Here is a 13,586-nt window from a genome sequence, read left to right as displayed (position 1 = left end):
AGACAATTCAGGAGGTACACAATGTCCACCACTACCACCTCCCGGGACACTGCCCAGGAAGCAGTGCTGTTCCTTCTCCCTTTGGCTCTACTGTGTTTTTAAACCACGGCAGGCTGAGAGTGGTAGCACATGACTGTAGTCTTGGCTACCTGGGAAGATCAGGAGGTGGAGGCCATCCTCGAGCATACATGGAGACCCTGTCTCAAAGGCCCTATAACACCAAACAATTTATAGTCCCTGTTGTGTTGTCATGTGTGCTTTGGAGAGCCATTCCAGTGGAGAAGGAATAAGCAAGAATGTAAGCTGGAAGGAGCTGGAAGTTGAAGTGTGGTGTGTGGCCTGGTAAGTACTGGGTGCACTCCTAAGCTATAAGAAGTAGATAGTCTTGGGCTGCTATGATAAAGCATACACCATTAATCCCAGTGGTTGAGAATCAGAGGAAGTCCAATCTAGTTTGAAGCCAGCTAGGTCTACACAGGGAGCTCCAGACAGCCAGGGCTACACAGTGACATAGTGAGACCATGTCTCAAAATGAAAAAAAGGAGAAAGTTAGCCTTAGGCATACTGTATGCACAAAAGTAGGTGTGTGTGTGTGTGTGTGTGTGTGTGTGTGTGTGTGTGTGTGTGTGTGTGTGTGCGCACTGGTATGCATAGGTGATGATGGGTACAGAGAAATCATTGGTGTTCATATTTGCCCATAGATGTACATATGCACATACTATGAGGGTTTGAATATGTGGTGTGCAGGATGTATGTATGATTAACTATTTGTATATGTGTAAAGTATTGTATATGCATATACAGAATGTCCACGTGTGCAACACCTTTGTGTTGGAACATGAGCATTTACATTTGTGCACCCCTGTGTGTATATGTACACATATGTCAGTACATCTGGATACTCTCGGGGCCTGTGTATAGGTGTGCACATATGTGAATGAGTGTGTAAATTGTGGGTGTGTATACAGAGGGGCATGTTCAGGGTTTAGATATAAGGGGTAAATTCATGAATGCACATTATGTGAATAGGCACATGTTCTGATTGTACACGTGCACAGCTGCTAACAAAGCAGTGTCTCACTGATGGACACACTTGGGACTTCAGCCTGTACATCCAGAACTCACTGCACTTGTTGCAGAGAAGTGCACCTAAAGATTCTGCCTAAGGAGCGTGAGAACACGCGCTCTCCTGTGGCGCTGTTCTGTAGGCAGGAGGCTGCACCACAGCCTGAGCACTGTGTTATCTGGAGAAGCTCTCATGTGAGCCGGGAGGGGCCTTCCTGGAGACAGCAGTGGCTGAAGCATCTGTTCTCCCTATGAGCTTTCTCATCCTAGGCTTCTGCCTGCATCTCTTCACCAGGTATGACAGGCAAGTATACAGGAAGGCCGTAACTCCACCACCACACACTTTGTACCCTTGAAGAAAGCCCCGGGACCTCCTCAGAACTGTACCCACTTGTTGAAGGACTAGTGCCACCTCTTAGGCCTAAGGTCTGACCACTGGACATACAACTACCCTGGGGCTTCCCAGAGTCCCTGCATTCCCATTACCATGATGCCTAGAGGGTAGAGTGAATGTAAAATATATGCTGGCTCTACTGACCCCAGAGCCACTGTGAGTGACTGGCTCTGCTTACCTCCAAAAGCAGCTCCCGAGGTCTAGAGCTCCTACCTCAGCTCTGTTTCCTATGGCTAAGTGGTCAGGAACCTGTGTGAGGCTTGCCGACCGTTTGAGATGTGACTACCCTCATGCAGAACAAGGTGTTCCTGAGCACCCAGGTTGCATGTGTCAGAAACCAGGCAGCTTCTGTGCATCCTCGAGGGCACAGGCCACACTGGGTAGGCATGAGGCTGCCACATGCAGCCCCACCCCCCTTCCAGGGCTCTGCCTTATCACGGAGTGTTCACTTGTCTTCACTTCTACTTCCTAAGCTCTTACTGTGTCTTGAGGAACCTAACCTCTACTATCTGAGCTGTGTGCACTTCACCAACTAGACCTACTGATGCACCCGCTTTGTATTGTCCACCTTCAGTGGGATCGTCTGATGAATTTCTGTCCTGTGTGCACTTTGCCCAATACGAAGCTTAACTTGAAGGGGCAGTTCAAGTGCTATACAGATTAGATTTTGGGTTACTCACTCAGAGAACACTGGATTGGAAGCGCTCCACTCTCAGCAAACAAATAACATAAGGTCAATGTTTTTAAAGAACACCTATGTTTATAACGTGGATGTTTCACCTCCAGTAGGTTCAGCATTAGAAGTAGCATTGGTTACATTTGCCAAAAATCTAGAAACAAGTCTTATATTTATCATTTGGAACATAGTCAGAAAGCAAGGAAGCCATGGAACTGGTCTATCACTGGGTCCTGGTTCACAGAGTACATGCAGCATGGGACAGTCAGTGAACCAACGGACAGAGAATCCATGCCTGCGACCTGTGGTCCTCTACAACCATCCTGAGCAAGCTGCTCCTGAAACCATAGCAAAGGAGCTGGGGCAGGCTCCAGCCTCTGACATCCGGCCACCAGGCCATCCCGGGTACCTCAGCTGCTAGGGTCTTCTACTTAAGCATGGCATTTCACAGTTGCCATGATTCGAGATGCCCCATTCATTTTCTTTGGCTGTAGTCTCACTTACCACTCCTGTTTCAGACATTTAATAGCAGCTGGTGTCTTTGAAACCTAATATCTATTCACTGTGTCTCCAAACCTCTGTGCATGTAGATGTGTTCTCAGTGAAGTTCTGTGGTACACAGACGACAGAGCTAAGTTGTCCTCAACGCTACTGCCTTTGCTGTGCTGTGTGTCCAACATTAAAAGCAGTGCAGGGACTGAGAACAGGTGACCTTCTGCTAGGTGGAAGCAGAGAGGCCCCTGCCTGGCATAGCTCTCCCTACTCTGAGGACTGCCTCAGTACTACCTAAAGACTTCCTTTAGCTTGTTTTCCCCTGGTCCAAGAAGGGCCAAGAATTGAAGCAAAGGCATGAATCACACTGGCTTCCTCTCCCTACCACCCGAGGCCTGCACCCTAGGACTCTCAAACACAACAGGCTTTGTGCTTCCCACAGTGTGGTCATGAGGGCCATGGCAACACTATCCAAGCCTGGCTTGCCCAGATCTTGGGCCTAGCCTTGTCACATGAGCCAGGCTGCAAGCAAACAGCCAGCAAAGGGCCACTGCCCACATCCTGACAGAGTTTGAGGCGAATAGGAAGAGAGGCAGCGTGGAGGCAGCACAGGTGGACAATTGTTAATTTTATCAACACTGCAATTAATTATGACGAATATTCCGGGAGCTGTAGAGAGCTGAGATAGGGCTGGTTTGCCCTTCCTCCCACCCTTTTGGGTTTGCTTCCAGATAAGTCTGCGTGCACAGCCCTGCCAGCATTAATCAGCCTCATGCAGACCTTACATTCAGCTGAGAAGCCCCTAAGAAGGTGGAAAGACTACAGACCCCATGTTGGCCTCCCCAGGCCTACCTGGATCAGAACTTCCTGCTTTTACATGTTGAGTATTGAAGAACACCTCAGGCTATGGAGTTGTAGGCAGTCCCTTGTAGCAGCTAGAGTTTGCCTTGAGACCCATAGGATCCAAGAGAACATGGAACTCAAGTTTGATAAGTGTAGGCAGTCTGGGGTGATGCCCAATCTCTGTCTCTCCAGCTGTTCTGTAACTCATGGAGGAGCCTGGTCTAATCAGTGACTACAGGTCCCACCCCCACTGACAAAGGGCTCTTCCTTGCCTCTTAACGGTCCTGGCTTTACAGGTCTACACGAGCTCTCCTGGTATTCACTGTGCCTGAGAGACAAACTCTCACATCTACAGACTCACTGGGAAGTCGCCTATAATCCCCAGACCCAGAGCTTAGTGTTTCCACTAGACTCTGTGCCTGGACTAGTGGTAGAGCATCCAGCAAGGTCTCCAGGACAGCAGGGTGTCCAGGAACAGTGACCTGTGTTTGGGAATTGTGTCAGAGCTCTTGTCAGACATAAGATGATGACTTGTAAGAGCTAAGAACAGGGCACGATGATGCACACTTCCTGTCCCAACAACTGGGAAGTAGAGGCAGGAGGATCGGGAGTTCAAGGTCATCCTTGGTGTGTCCTCAGTGAGACTCCTGTGATACACATGTTCCTGGGCTAGGTTGCCTTTGATGCTAATGCCTTTGCTGTGCTGTGTGTCCAACATTAAAAGCAGTGCAGGGACTGAGAACAGGTGACCTTCTGCCAGGAAGACCATGTGGTCCCATCTTGCAGTCCACAACCTGCTCAGAGTGGGCATGCTGATGTCTGTGCTTACAGTGAGGTGCCCCCTCTGACTCACAGCCCATTGGGTGAACTGAGGAGTGCTTGAACAAGGTCATTGTCACCAGTGTACAAATTGGACATTTGCTTTTTCTGAAAAAAAGTGTGGGAGATTTTTACTCTTTAAAGTGATAATGTTACATGAATGAATTACAAAGGCTTTGCTTTATAGCCTAATTTGAGGTAAATTTAATCAAGTGATAATCCTCTGAGAAACATGGGTCACAAAGCCATGGTCTCTGTGAAGGACACACGCGTCTCATGGCATCTGCCAGCTTTAGCTGGTTGAGGTCTGGAGAGGTTCTAAGCGCCTCAGCTCTCTGAGGGCAGTGGGAGTGGGGCCAGGCCTGTTGGTAGCATGAGCCCCTTCCCACAGTCACCAGCTGGTAGGTGACCTGACAGCTGCAGGATGGAATGTAAGTCACTCTCTGTTCAGCTGAAATCGGCAGAAGCACATGAACATAAGCACGGTGCTCTGTGACTGACCTGAGGAAACACAGTGCACTTTGACAGAGAGTCTTATGGTCCGAAAACCATGTAGAGTGAAGCTATGCTGGAAAGGGCTCTCTCCAAGCCAGGCCTACATGGAGTTCATTCTGCAGCACAGTCCAGCAAGTGTGCCATGGATAGTGGGGTTGTACAGGGATGCTGAGTTGATAGGTCTCCTAGGATGACAGGTACACGAGGCAGGTGGCCTCTCCACAAACTCGCGCCTTGAGCACAGAGGCCTCTGCATAAATAAGGGATATATAGAAACCAGCCAGCCTGACCCATGCAATACATAGGTGCATGCAGGGAGAACTAATTTTGATGGGGACACTTACCATTCAAGTTAGGCTTTATATTCTAGAAACCTCTCTATGTGCATTCTTTCCTGGATAGCAGCACACCCTTTCCTTCAGAGTTGGAGGATTGCTGAAGCCCAAGTGTAGTTAACACTTTGTTCCTGTGTCTCCACAGCTACCCATACAGTGAGGATTCCAGCCAGGGAGAACAGTACATGAACACGAGATGCCCCGCTTGGTGTGATCGAATCCTCATGTCCTTGTCTGCCAAGGAGCTGGTTCTTAAGGTAAGAGGGAACCACGGGCTAACCAAGGAAGGGACCACCCAGCCTGGGGACATTTACATAGAGCACTAAGTTGATTGGCTGATTGTAAGATGAGTAGAAGAGAAGTACTTAGTTACCTCTCAGCTAGCACTTAGGTACAGGCAGTTGCACTGTCATCTCTCTAGAAGCACAAAGACCCTGGTCACAGCAAGGTCTAACAGTTAGTTATTGTGTGGTGTTCTGTGGAACTCTTGTGGGGGTTCATGGGAGCACCCACAAGCTATGTAAAGCAAGAACAGTTAACAGCTGTGCCCAGCAGGACCAGATGAAGGGAGGGTTTTCAGATTTCCTATTATTTTCAGTTTCCAGATTTTATATGTAAATTGCATATTTCAAAAAGTGTCATCAACTGACTTATCTCTCAGCCCCATCCATGCAGATCTAACAGTGAAAAGGGCAGACCCATGCAGGAGCAGTGATTGGAACAGTATATGTATAGCCACAGTTAGACTGGGCTGTGGGCCCTTGGCTGCCGACAGGAGGCTGGGATGTGTGTGTGCTCTGCTGCTCCATCCCTACTGCTGCAGCTGTGATGGGGAGGGGAGCCCCTCTCGTGGGTTCCCACCTTCACCATACACCATACGATTGCATCGTAGTTCTCATGAGCTGCTGCAGGCTGTCCCTGTGTCACACACACACATACTCCTCAAGAACCCCTTTCCAGCTTGTGGGATAGGCCTGCCATCCGATACCTAAGGCTCTGCCCCCCAGATGCTAGACTTTTCACAACCGCACTCCAGAGCATGCTGGGTACGGATGGTGTTCAGGCCCTGGCCGTGGAGAGGGGTTTTCAGGCAGGAATGCCAGAACTGAGAAAGGATGTTGGCCAGAAGCAGCAGTCTTGACACACAACTCTACCTTCTAGCCTCATGAATGGGGCATGTGCCCCAGTTCGATGCTATCTCTGAGGAAAGCCCACTTGGGAACCTGAAGCGACATTATCTGTGACCTGGGCCTGCTCATTGGCTCTCTTGAGACAAAAGTAAAAGAATTAGGCAGCCTCAGCCTCTCCTCGGGACTGAGGTAGACAGAAGAAATTATATCATCCACCAGTTAAGATTATAAAAAGTGGAGCTTATGGTAAAGTCCCTAAGATAAGCGCACTTAAGTTAGTGATCAGAAGGCTGCCAGGAGCCTGTGAGGCCATGTGGGCCTATCTACAGCTCCTGAAGGCAATATGCCCTCACATCTATGGATCTCCAGACCCAGAATGCCTACTTCAGAGCCACAGTGGCAGACCACGCCCTGTCCTTTATCATTGAGAATAAGACCTTCAGGGGTTTGTGCCTGCAGGGCTGGAGTCTCTCGGGCCCACAGTGGCCACCCCAGAGCACCTCAGGTAGCTCCCCAGTACCATCCATCATGCCATGCGCTGCTGCCCTCATCATGTTCTGTTCTGCTTCCTGAGTCCTAAAACACCAGGCGGCAGGGTGCCTGCGAGCCTCGGTGACGAATGCTCAGTGAGCTGTGCCTGCGTCCTGTCTGAGCCCCTCTGTAATTTGTTTATCTGTCCAAAGACTATGCAGCTGAAAACCCACGAATTCATGCTGCCTTTGTAATTTACCATGCAGCGTTTGATGGATGTTCCCCACTTCCGAGGACTTGGCCACATGCTCCTGAAAGATGGGCGAGTGTTCATGCATGTGGTGCTGAAGGTTATGTTTTCATACTTTCTGGCAGGCGACCATGCTGGAAAGTAAATCTGACCTTAAGCTTCCTACTGCATTAAATATAAGTCAGTTTTAACTTTATCGTCATAGATGTTTCATCTGCAGGTATAAAACTGCAGCCTGGTCAGACTTGACTGACTGATTAGCATTGACAAAACCTCTGTCTTCAAACCCAAAGCCAGGGGTCTGCCAGGAAGTGCTTGGAGCAGTTAATTAATATGCATAGGTGGCTTTACACAGCATGCTCTAGGTTAATAAAGCAGGCTTTCAGAAGCAGGTGTAAATAGGAGAAATGGGAAACCGATGAGCTACTCACATGAGGGCTCGCCCTTAAAAGGAAGCTCGGAGGGCACTAACTGCAGGGCCTGGGGCTCTGTGCTGACTAGTGGATAGGCACAGGAGGCCTGGGGAGTCCTGACCTCTAGGCTGACATGCCCCCCTCTTCTCTAGAAGCAGGGTTCCTCTCAGCAGAAGAGCCAGCCACATGCTGAGATGTAGTAAGGCCCCCAGGCCTTCCTTCAACCTCTCTGATCCCAAGGATACCCTGAAGCCCCTGCCTGTCCCTCCTGGCAGGACTGCAGATTGCCTCAGCCTTCCTACACCCCCCTCTCTCTGTTTGCTTCCAGTCAGAGAGCGAGGAGAAGGTTGCCACCTACGACCACATCGGGCCTAACGTCTGCATGGGAGACCACAAGGTGACTTGTGCAGTGTTTCTGGGGCCCAAGGACTGAACCCCTGTGGGTGGGGAGGGAGTGGTAGGCAACTTCTTTACACTGGCTTTACTGAGCAAGCAACATTGATCTGAGTTAATTTAGCTTTAATAAATTACCAAAGGATGGGTGGGTGCTAAGCATGAGAAAAATTATCAGTCATAACCGAAGAGAATGTCACAGTGTACAAGACAGACATCATGTCTTGGTGATGATCAGCCGCTTCTTCAGTAGACACTGGGACTGTGTCCCTGGCCTTCCTGTGCTGAGCTCACATCTGTGAGAGTGTGGTGATGCATGTCTCACAGACCAGGCGTGCACTGACCATATACAGATGACTGCCCCTAACCTCAGAGTGGCCACAGTCTCCAGTGATACTGAGGCCAGGTGACAGATCCTGGCCAAATTAGATAAGTCCACATCCTCCATAGCCCAGGGCTCTGAGCTAGGGACAGTACGTACGCTAGTCATGGGTGCATATGGCCCTTGGCGTTTGGTCCTTTCTCTATAGTTCCTTACACTGATTCCTGTCTGGAGGCCTACCCTCCTTACAAGCTCAAAGAGGTTATATGGGTCCTTTCATGGCCCAGCCTCAGTTCCCAGCTGCAGGCTCACTGTCAGTCTGAGCTTTGTACACAACTGGCCTTTATGCCTCTGGACTCAGTTCCAGATGCTCAGGAGACATCAGGGCCCAGAGTCCCAGCGGTGGGCGGGCAGCAACTGGGACATGCTGACTTTCCCCTTTTCTCCCACTGCAGCCGGTGTTCCTGGCCTTCCGAATCGCACCCGGGGCAGGTAAACCTCACGCCCATGTACACAAGTGTTGTGTCGTGCAGTGACGTGGTGGTAAATATGGCTCCTCCTTGCTCTCCTTTCTGCAGCTTTTCCCAGTGTGTTTGATCCTTTAACAAATTACTAATTCCACTCCAGGGAAGAGGTGCCAGCGCCATGAGAGGATCCTCGAGAGACCTCCCTGTAGCAGTGTATCGAACTCATCCTCCTAACAGCTGCATCGGAACCGCCCAAGCATCACCTGCTAGAAGGCCGGCCCCACACTTCGCTTCAGCCTCCGGACCTCCGGAAAGCCTCACATACCTCACTGTCGTGTCTGTCACGTGACATTGTAGACATATTGGGTTTAATCAAGCCACAGTCCTATTGCCAAAACTCTAACAGACAGCAGAGCGCCTGTATTTTAGACTTCACAGTTTTCCATTTTTAACGATTGTCTGTGGAGGAAGCTTCTCCATTTAGAGCCCCAGGTGTCCAGCGTCCCTCTCTGCCAGGAGGAATGTGCCGGGCACTAGCCCAGGCAGCAAGACTGCCCTGTGCTCAAGCCCGAGGCCCCGAGGTCTGACTCTCCTGCCATGTTACGTGGCGTGAGAATCACACTGCAGCTGCTTTCCATTTTTATATATAAATACATATAAATATATACTTTTTAAAAATAATTTATAAATCTTACCAAAACTTATGCTGAATATACTTTCCAGTATGAGTGCACGAGTGTCCTGAGCAGGCAGAACCGCAGTCTAGTTGAATGGCGAGTCCATCAGCAGTCAGCACCTGTTCCTGAGACAAGACCTAGCACGTGCCCAGGGCGAGGGGCCCTGTGGTATGCCTGGACTAGCAGCTTGTCACTCTTCTGCCTTTTTCTGTGTATATTAAGAACTGAATGTGAAGTTTATAGCTAGCCTGGGTGTACCTTTTAAGAATTTTGTAAACCGTTTTGTCTGTCTTTTGTTACCGTTTTATGGTGCCAAGTAGCCTACATTAAAACCATAATCTTGTGGGAGAATTAGAAGTAGCCTCGTCCACTTCCCACAGATTGCTTCTAGCATGGGCTGTGTGTAAACCCGGCAGAAAAGCGACGGTGATGCTGGGCACAGCCTGTTGCCGGACTCGCACCCAGCACTGAGAACCGCGGAAGGTGCCTGCGGAGCCTGCTGAGGAAACACAGCGTGCTTTTATTGATTTACTTCTGAACACTACAGTTCCTGGATGGGGCGGAGGCGCGAGTTAACGTCGGTTTCCCTAGAAATCACTCAAGGCCAGCCTGTGTCCTTGATGCCAGGGTTGGGTCTGTGACTGCCATGGTCGCTGCTTGCCAATGTGCCATGTCCGAAGCGGTTGTCCGTGGGTTCCAGCTGTGGGTCCTTCCTTCGAAGGCCTCTGGAAGTGACTGCTCGGTTCCTAAGCAATAAAATTGATCATGGTGAAAACAGTTCCTGCTGCTTTGTCTTCTTGCTTCCTTCTCCCGTGCCTTTGAAATGCTAAGTGCCAGGAGCGGCCTCCTTTGTGCCCTGTTTGCTCTGGCCCATTCTGATTCTGGGAATTTCAGAGTCCCGTTCTGCCACAGGGCACCAAGCCCTCAGAAAAATCACCTCCAGGACATTTTTTTTTTTACTGTAGTGGAAAAGGGCTATTCCCTCACACTTTCAAATGGAATGAAACAAAAGCTTTTCTTTTGCTTTGCTCAAAACCTTTATCAAAATTTCTCTGCTCTGAACTTTGGCTGAGAAACCACACAGAAACAACACATTGCCCCATTTAAGGAGGGAAAATAAAAACCTTGCTTCCTTTTAAAGAAAGCTAGTGACTCAAAAGGAGCATTTGACTTCGGTACTGGAGGCACTGCACAAAAGACAAAGAGTTAAGCTTTCATGGTTCCAATAAATATTTTTAAATGCCCTACAGAGAGAAGTCTTGTCATGATTAGCTTAATGTGGAAGTTGCACATTACGTGAGTGTGGAGTAGACTTGTATGAGGCTAAAGATGGGGTTTTGTGCCCTGAAAGGTCCTAGGATGGAGAGGGTACCAGGCGCTTAGCTGCCTGGGCATAAGCCACTGGTCTTACCTATGGGTTTAGCTCAGGTAGAAGTGACCCTGGCTGAGGGGCCTCCTGTCAGTCCTCTGAGAAACCAGTGGTGGGTGTCAGGGCTGCTGACACAGGCTGAAGACTGTGAGCGCTTGGGCAGGATTCACATGATCTCTGCAGCCCTGCCTAAAACCCTGCTTTGTACTAATAAAAGTCTAAGACTGACAGCCTGGGGCCAGCGAGGGTGCAGAGCCCGCTCGGGCCTTATTACCACAGCTGGAGTTTAGTAATTAATTATATCCAAAACGTTTAGAATTCTGACTAAACAGGATAATTATTACAAAGTATCACTGACAAAGTATCATCTACCTATGGTAGAACAGTGCTGATTTGGCCCCAACCCGGACATGGACGCATAGTAAGAGCACACTCATTGCCCCATTGAGAAAAAGAAAAATACTTTTTAAAAAATAGTGTGAGGGTGCTAGCTGCTTGCAATAGGACAAGCCTTGCTGAACTTTGGGTTACCCTTCAAATGTGTTAAAAGATCTGCACGAAAATAGAAATCATACCTGCTTTGGGGTCCCTTCCACCGAGTTTCCTGCTGGCCTGGCTCCTCCAAGCACTGAGCTGCGGTGTCCTTCCCTTCCTCGGGGCGGCTGAAGGTGCCTTCTCATGGCCTGGTCCTCAGTCTCACTACCACTGTGCTCCTGTAAGCTGCCATCACCGTGCGCTCAACCTCTGAACCAAATGCGCACACGGGCCCCTGGTCGTCATCAAGCACTGTCGCGCCCCCCTGCGCCAGGCTCTGGCGCCCACAGAGAACAGGCTAGGTGGGGTCTGCAGGATCCTGCCCGCCCGCTGGTGCCAGCTTCGTACGGAAGAAAGACGATGTGCAGCCTTGGGAGCCACGGCTCCGACGCGGACGTGTTAAATAATTTATTGATTATACAAAGTGATCGGCCCAAACCCCGCACTCCGCGCCTCACGCCGAGGCCGCGCCAACGTCCGCTTTATAACTTATTCTGTAAAAATATATATACACACTGCGGCTGGGCGGCTGGCGTCGGGGAATGCCGCGAGTCCCAGTTCTCGGGGTTCTCCGGCCTGGCCGCGTCCTCACAAGGCGTCCCCCGCGCTGCCGCCACACGGGCTAACAAGCGCCAAGTTCGAGGGTTTGTGCTTTTTGAGAAGCCGCGTGATCTTCTCGTCATCGGAGTTGGGGTCCAGGGGCCGGTTGTACTCGTCATCATCCTCCGCATCTGAGCCACCCACCTTCAGCTTCTCGGCATCCGAGTCCTGCTTCTTTTTAGCCGACGCCATCTCTGCCGCGTGCCGCTTGCGCCACTTGGTCCGCCGATTCTGGAACCACACCTGGGGAGTTTGGGGGAGGGATCATCAAGCGGGCACCGAGGCTCCCCTCACCCGACTAGCACTCCGGACCCGCCTGGAGCCAGCGCTTTCTGCGGTCCGGCCTCAGCCCAACCGCCGCTCGCCCGCGGTTCGCAGGACGCGGACTCCGGGCCCCGCCTCAATACTGCTGGACCCCGGCCCATTTCGAGCTCACCTTCACCTGGCTCTCGGTCATGCCCAGAGAGTAGGCAAGCCGCGCGCGCTCTGGGCCTGCCAAGTACTTGGTCTGCTCGAAAGTCTTCTCCAGCGCGAAGATCTGCTGGCCAGAGAAAGTCGGCCGCGAGTGTTTCTTCTTGCCATCCTTATCCAGGACCCCGCCGGCTTGGGCTGCGAAGAAGAGCGGGTGAGCGCAGTCCAAGGCCCGCGCCCAGCCCCCTGTCCTTACCGAATCCCGTGCGGGCCACTTACCCGAGCCGGCCAGGCGCGGGTCCCTCCAGGGAGAGCCCTGCACCACCCCGGGCCAGAAGATGGGCGGGCGCCCAGGCAGTTCCGCCAGCGGCTTGGGGTAGCCCCGAGCCACCGCAGCTGCGGGCCCGAAGTAGACACCTGCGGACGAGGCGAGCCCGTTGAGACGGGGCAGACTTCCTAGGAGGCCGCCACCCGCTGCTCCCACCGGCCGTCCCAGGATGTCGCTGATGCCGTGCGGAGTGCCTAGAGGCAACTGCGCGCCAAGGCTGCCTAGGGCCGGTGTCTTGAAGCCCGCCGGGCCCTGCAACGCGTAGGGGAACAGCGACGTCTTCATCTCAGCCATGTTGTGCAGCGCGGCTAAAGGCGCGCTGCTCAGCACAAACGCGCCCGGGCGGTTAGCGTCCATGGGCGCCGCCGCCTCCGATCCTGGCGCCCATCCGGGCCCGGCTGCCACCGCCCGCTCCCGCCGGCTCGGGAAGTTTGCGCGCGGCGCCGATGGGCGCCGGTTGCACTGGGATGCGTGTAACGCGTTTCAAGCGGACGCCGACGGCCCTCACGGGAAAGCGAGAGGACCGACGGCTGCTGCGCTGAATGGGCGGCGGTCAGAGAGAAAGAAGGCAGGGATATTAGGGGCGGCTGCGGTGGTGGCTCCCGGGCAGGTCGGAGCCGCACCGCGCGGGATGGACGCACTGATAACCGCGGGGCCTGGGCGCGGCGCGCACGCTGATTGGCTGTAGGCACTGGCGACCAGGCCATTGGCCAGCGTCCGGCCCGTCTGCGCGCGCCCCCGCGGGCCATGCACTCCATGAAGGGCCCATTAGCGAGGCAGGTGCCTCCGGGGCTGTAAATTTGCCCCCTGATTTATCTCCCTAGAGATGAAATAAATCCCGTTGGATGGGAGTTTAGTTAGGCAAAGGTTTTAATGGGAAAATCAGGAAAAAATACGAGAACATATTTTATCGACCGAAAGAATGTAGATTTCAAGATCCACTCCGCAAGCTCAAGCTTAGTATGCTTAGTTCGGGGAAGAGCCTGGGACGGCGGGACGCCACAAGTCAGGAGACTCCATCCTGGACCCGTACTGGAACTTCTTAGCCTTCCCAGCTCGTGGTGTTGAGGGCTGCTGTGAATTTGTGGGTATCACTTTTCTG

At 51.9% G+C, this 13,586-nt stretch overlaps 2 protein-coding genes and 1 long non-coding RNA gene across 3 annotated transcripts in view; 1 reads left to right on the top strand and 2 right to left on the bottom strand.

Annotated features, from left to right (window-relative positions):
* Positions 1-10,019, top strand: part of Inpp5a (inositol polyphosphate-5-phosphatase A) — a 181,229-nt gene extending 171,210 nt beyond the window's left edge. The window contains exons 13-16 of the mRNA XM_032892357.1: positions 5,265-5,376; positions 7,712-7,780; positions 8,554-8,641; positions 8,726-10,019. Coding sequence (XP_032748248.1) covers positions 5,265-5,376; positions 7,712-7,780; positions 8,554-8,634 — 262 coding nt within the window. The 3' untranslated portion in view covers positions 8,635-8,641; positions 8,726-10,019. The remainder of the gene's footprint in view (positions 1-5,264; positions 5,377-7,711; positions 7,781-8,553; positions 8,642-8,725) is intronic.
* Positions 9,742-11,344, bottom strand: LOC116891362. The gene is made up of 2 exons (XR_004386831.1): positions 11,187-11,344; positions 9,742-9,988 (listed from the first exon to the last, which is right to left on the bottom strand). It is a non-coding gene; the product is annotated as an uncharacterized LOC116891362 (long non-coding RNA).
* A 194-nt stretch (positions 11,345-11,538) lies between these two features.
* Nkx6-2 (NK6 homeobox 2) lies at positions 11,539-13,085 on the bottom strand. Its single transcript, XM_032892356.1, has 3 exons — positions 12,436-13,085; positions 12,182-12,354; positions 11,539-11,988 (listed from the first exon to the last, which is right to left on the bottom strand). Exons 1-3 carry the CDS (start codon positions 12,839-12,841, stop codon positions 11,734-11,736), a joined length of 834 nt encoding a protein of 277 aa, XP_032748247.1. The 5' UTR covers positions 12,842-13,085; the 3' UTR covers positions 11,539-11,733.
* Positions 13,086-13,586: the final 501 nt, after the last annotated feature.

This window comes from Rattus rattus, chromosome 2 (genome assembly GCF_011064425.1).
Source record: "Rattus rattus isolate New Zealand chromosome 2, Rrattus_CSIRO_v1, whole genome shotgun sequence".
Lineage (NCBI taxonomy): Eukaryota > Metazoa > Chordata > Mammalia > Rodentia > Muridae > Rattus > Rattus rattus.
This window is presented reverse-complemented; position numbering and strand designations above follow the sequence as displayed.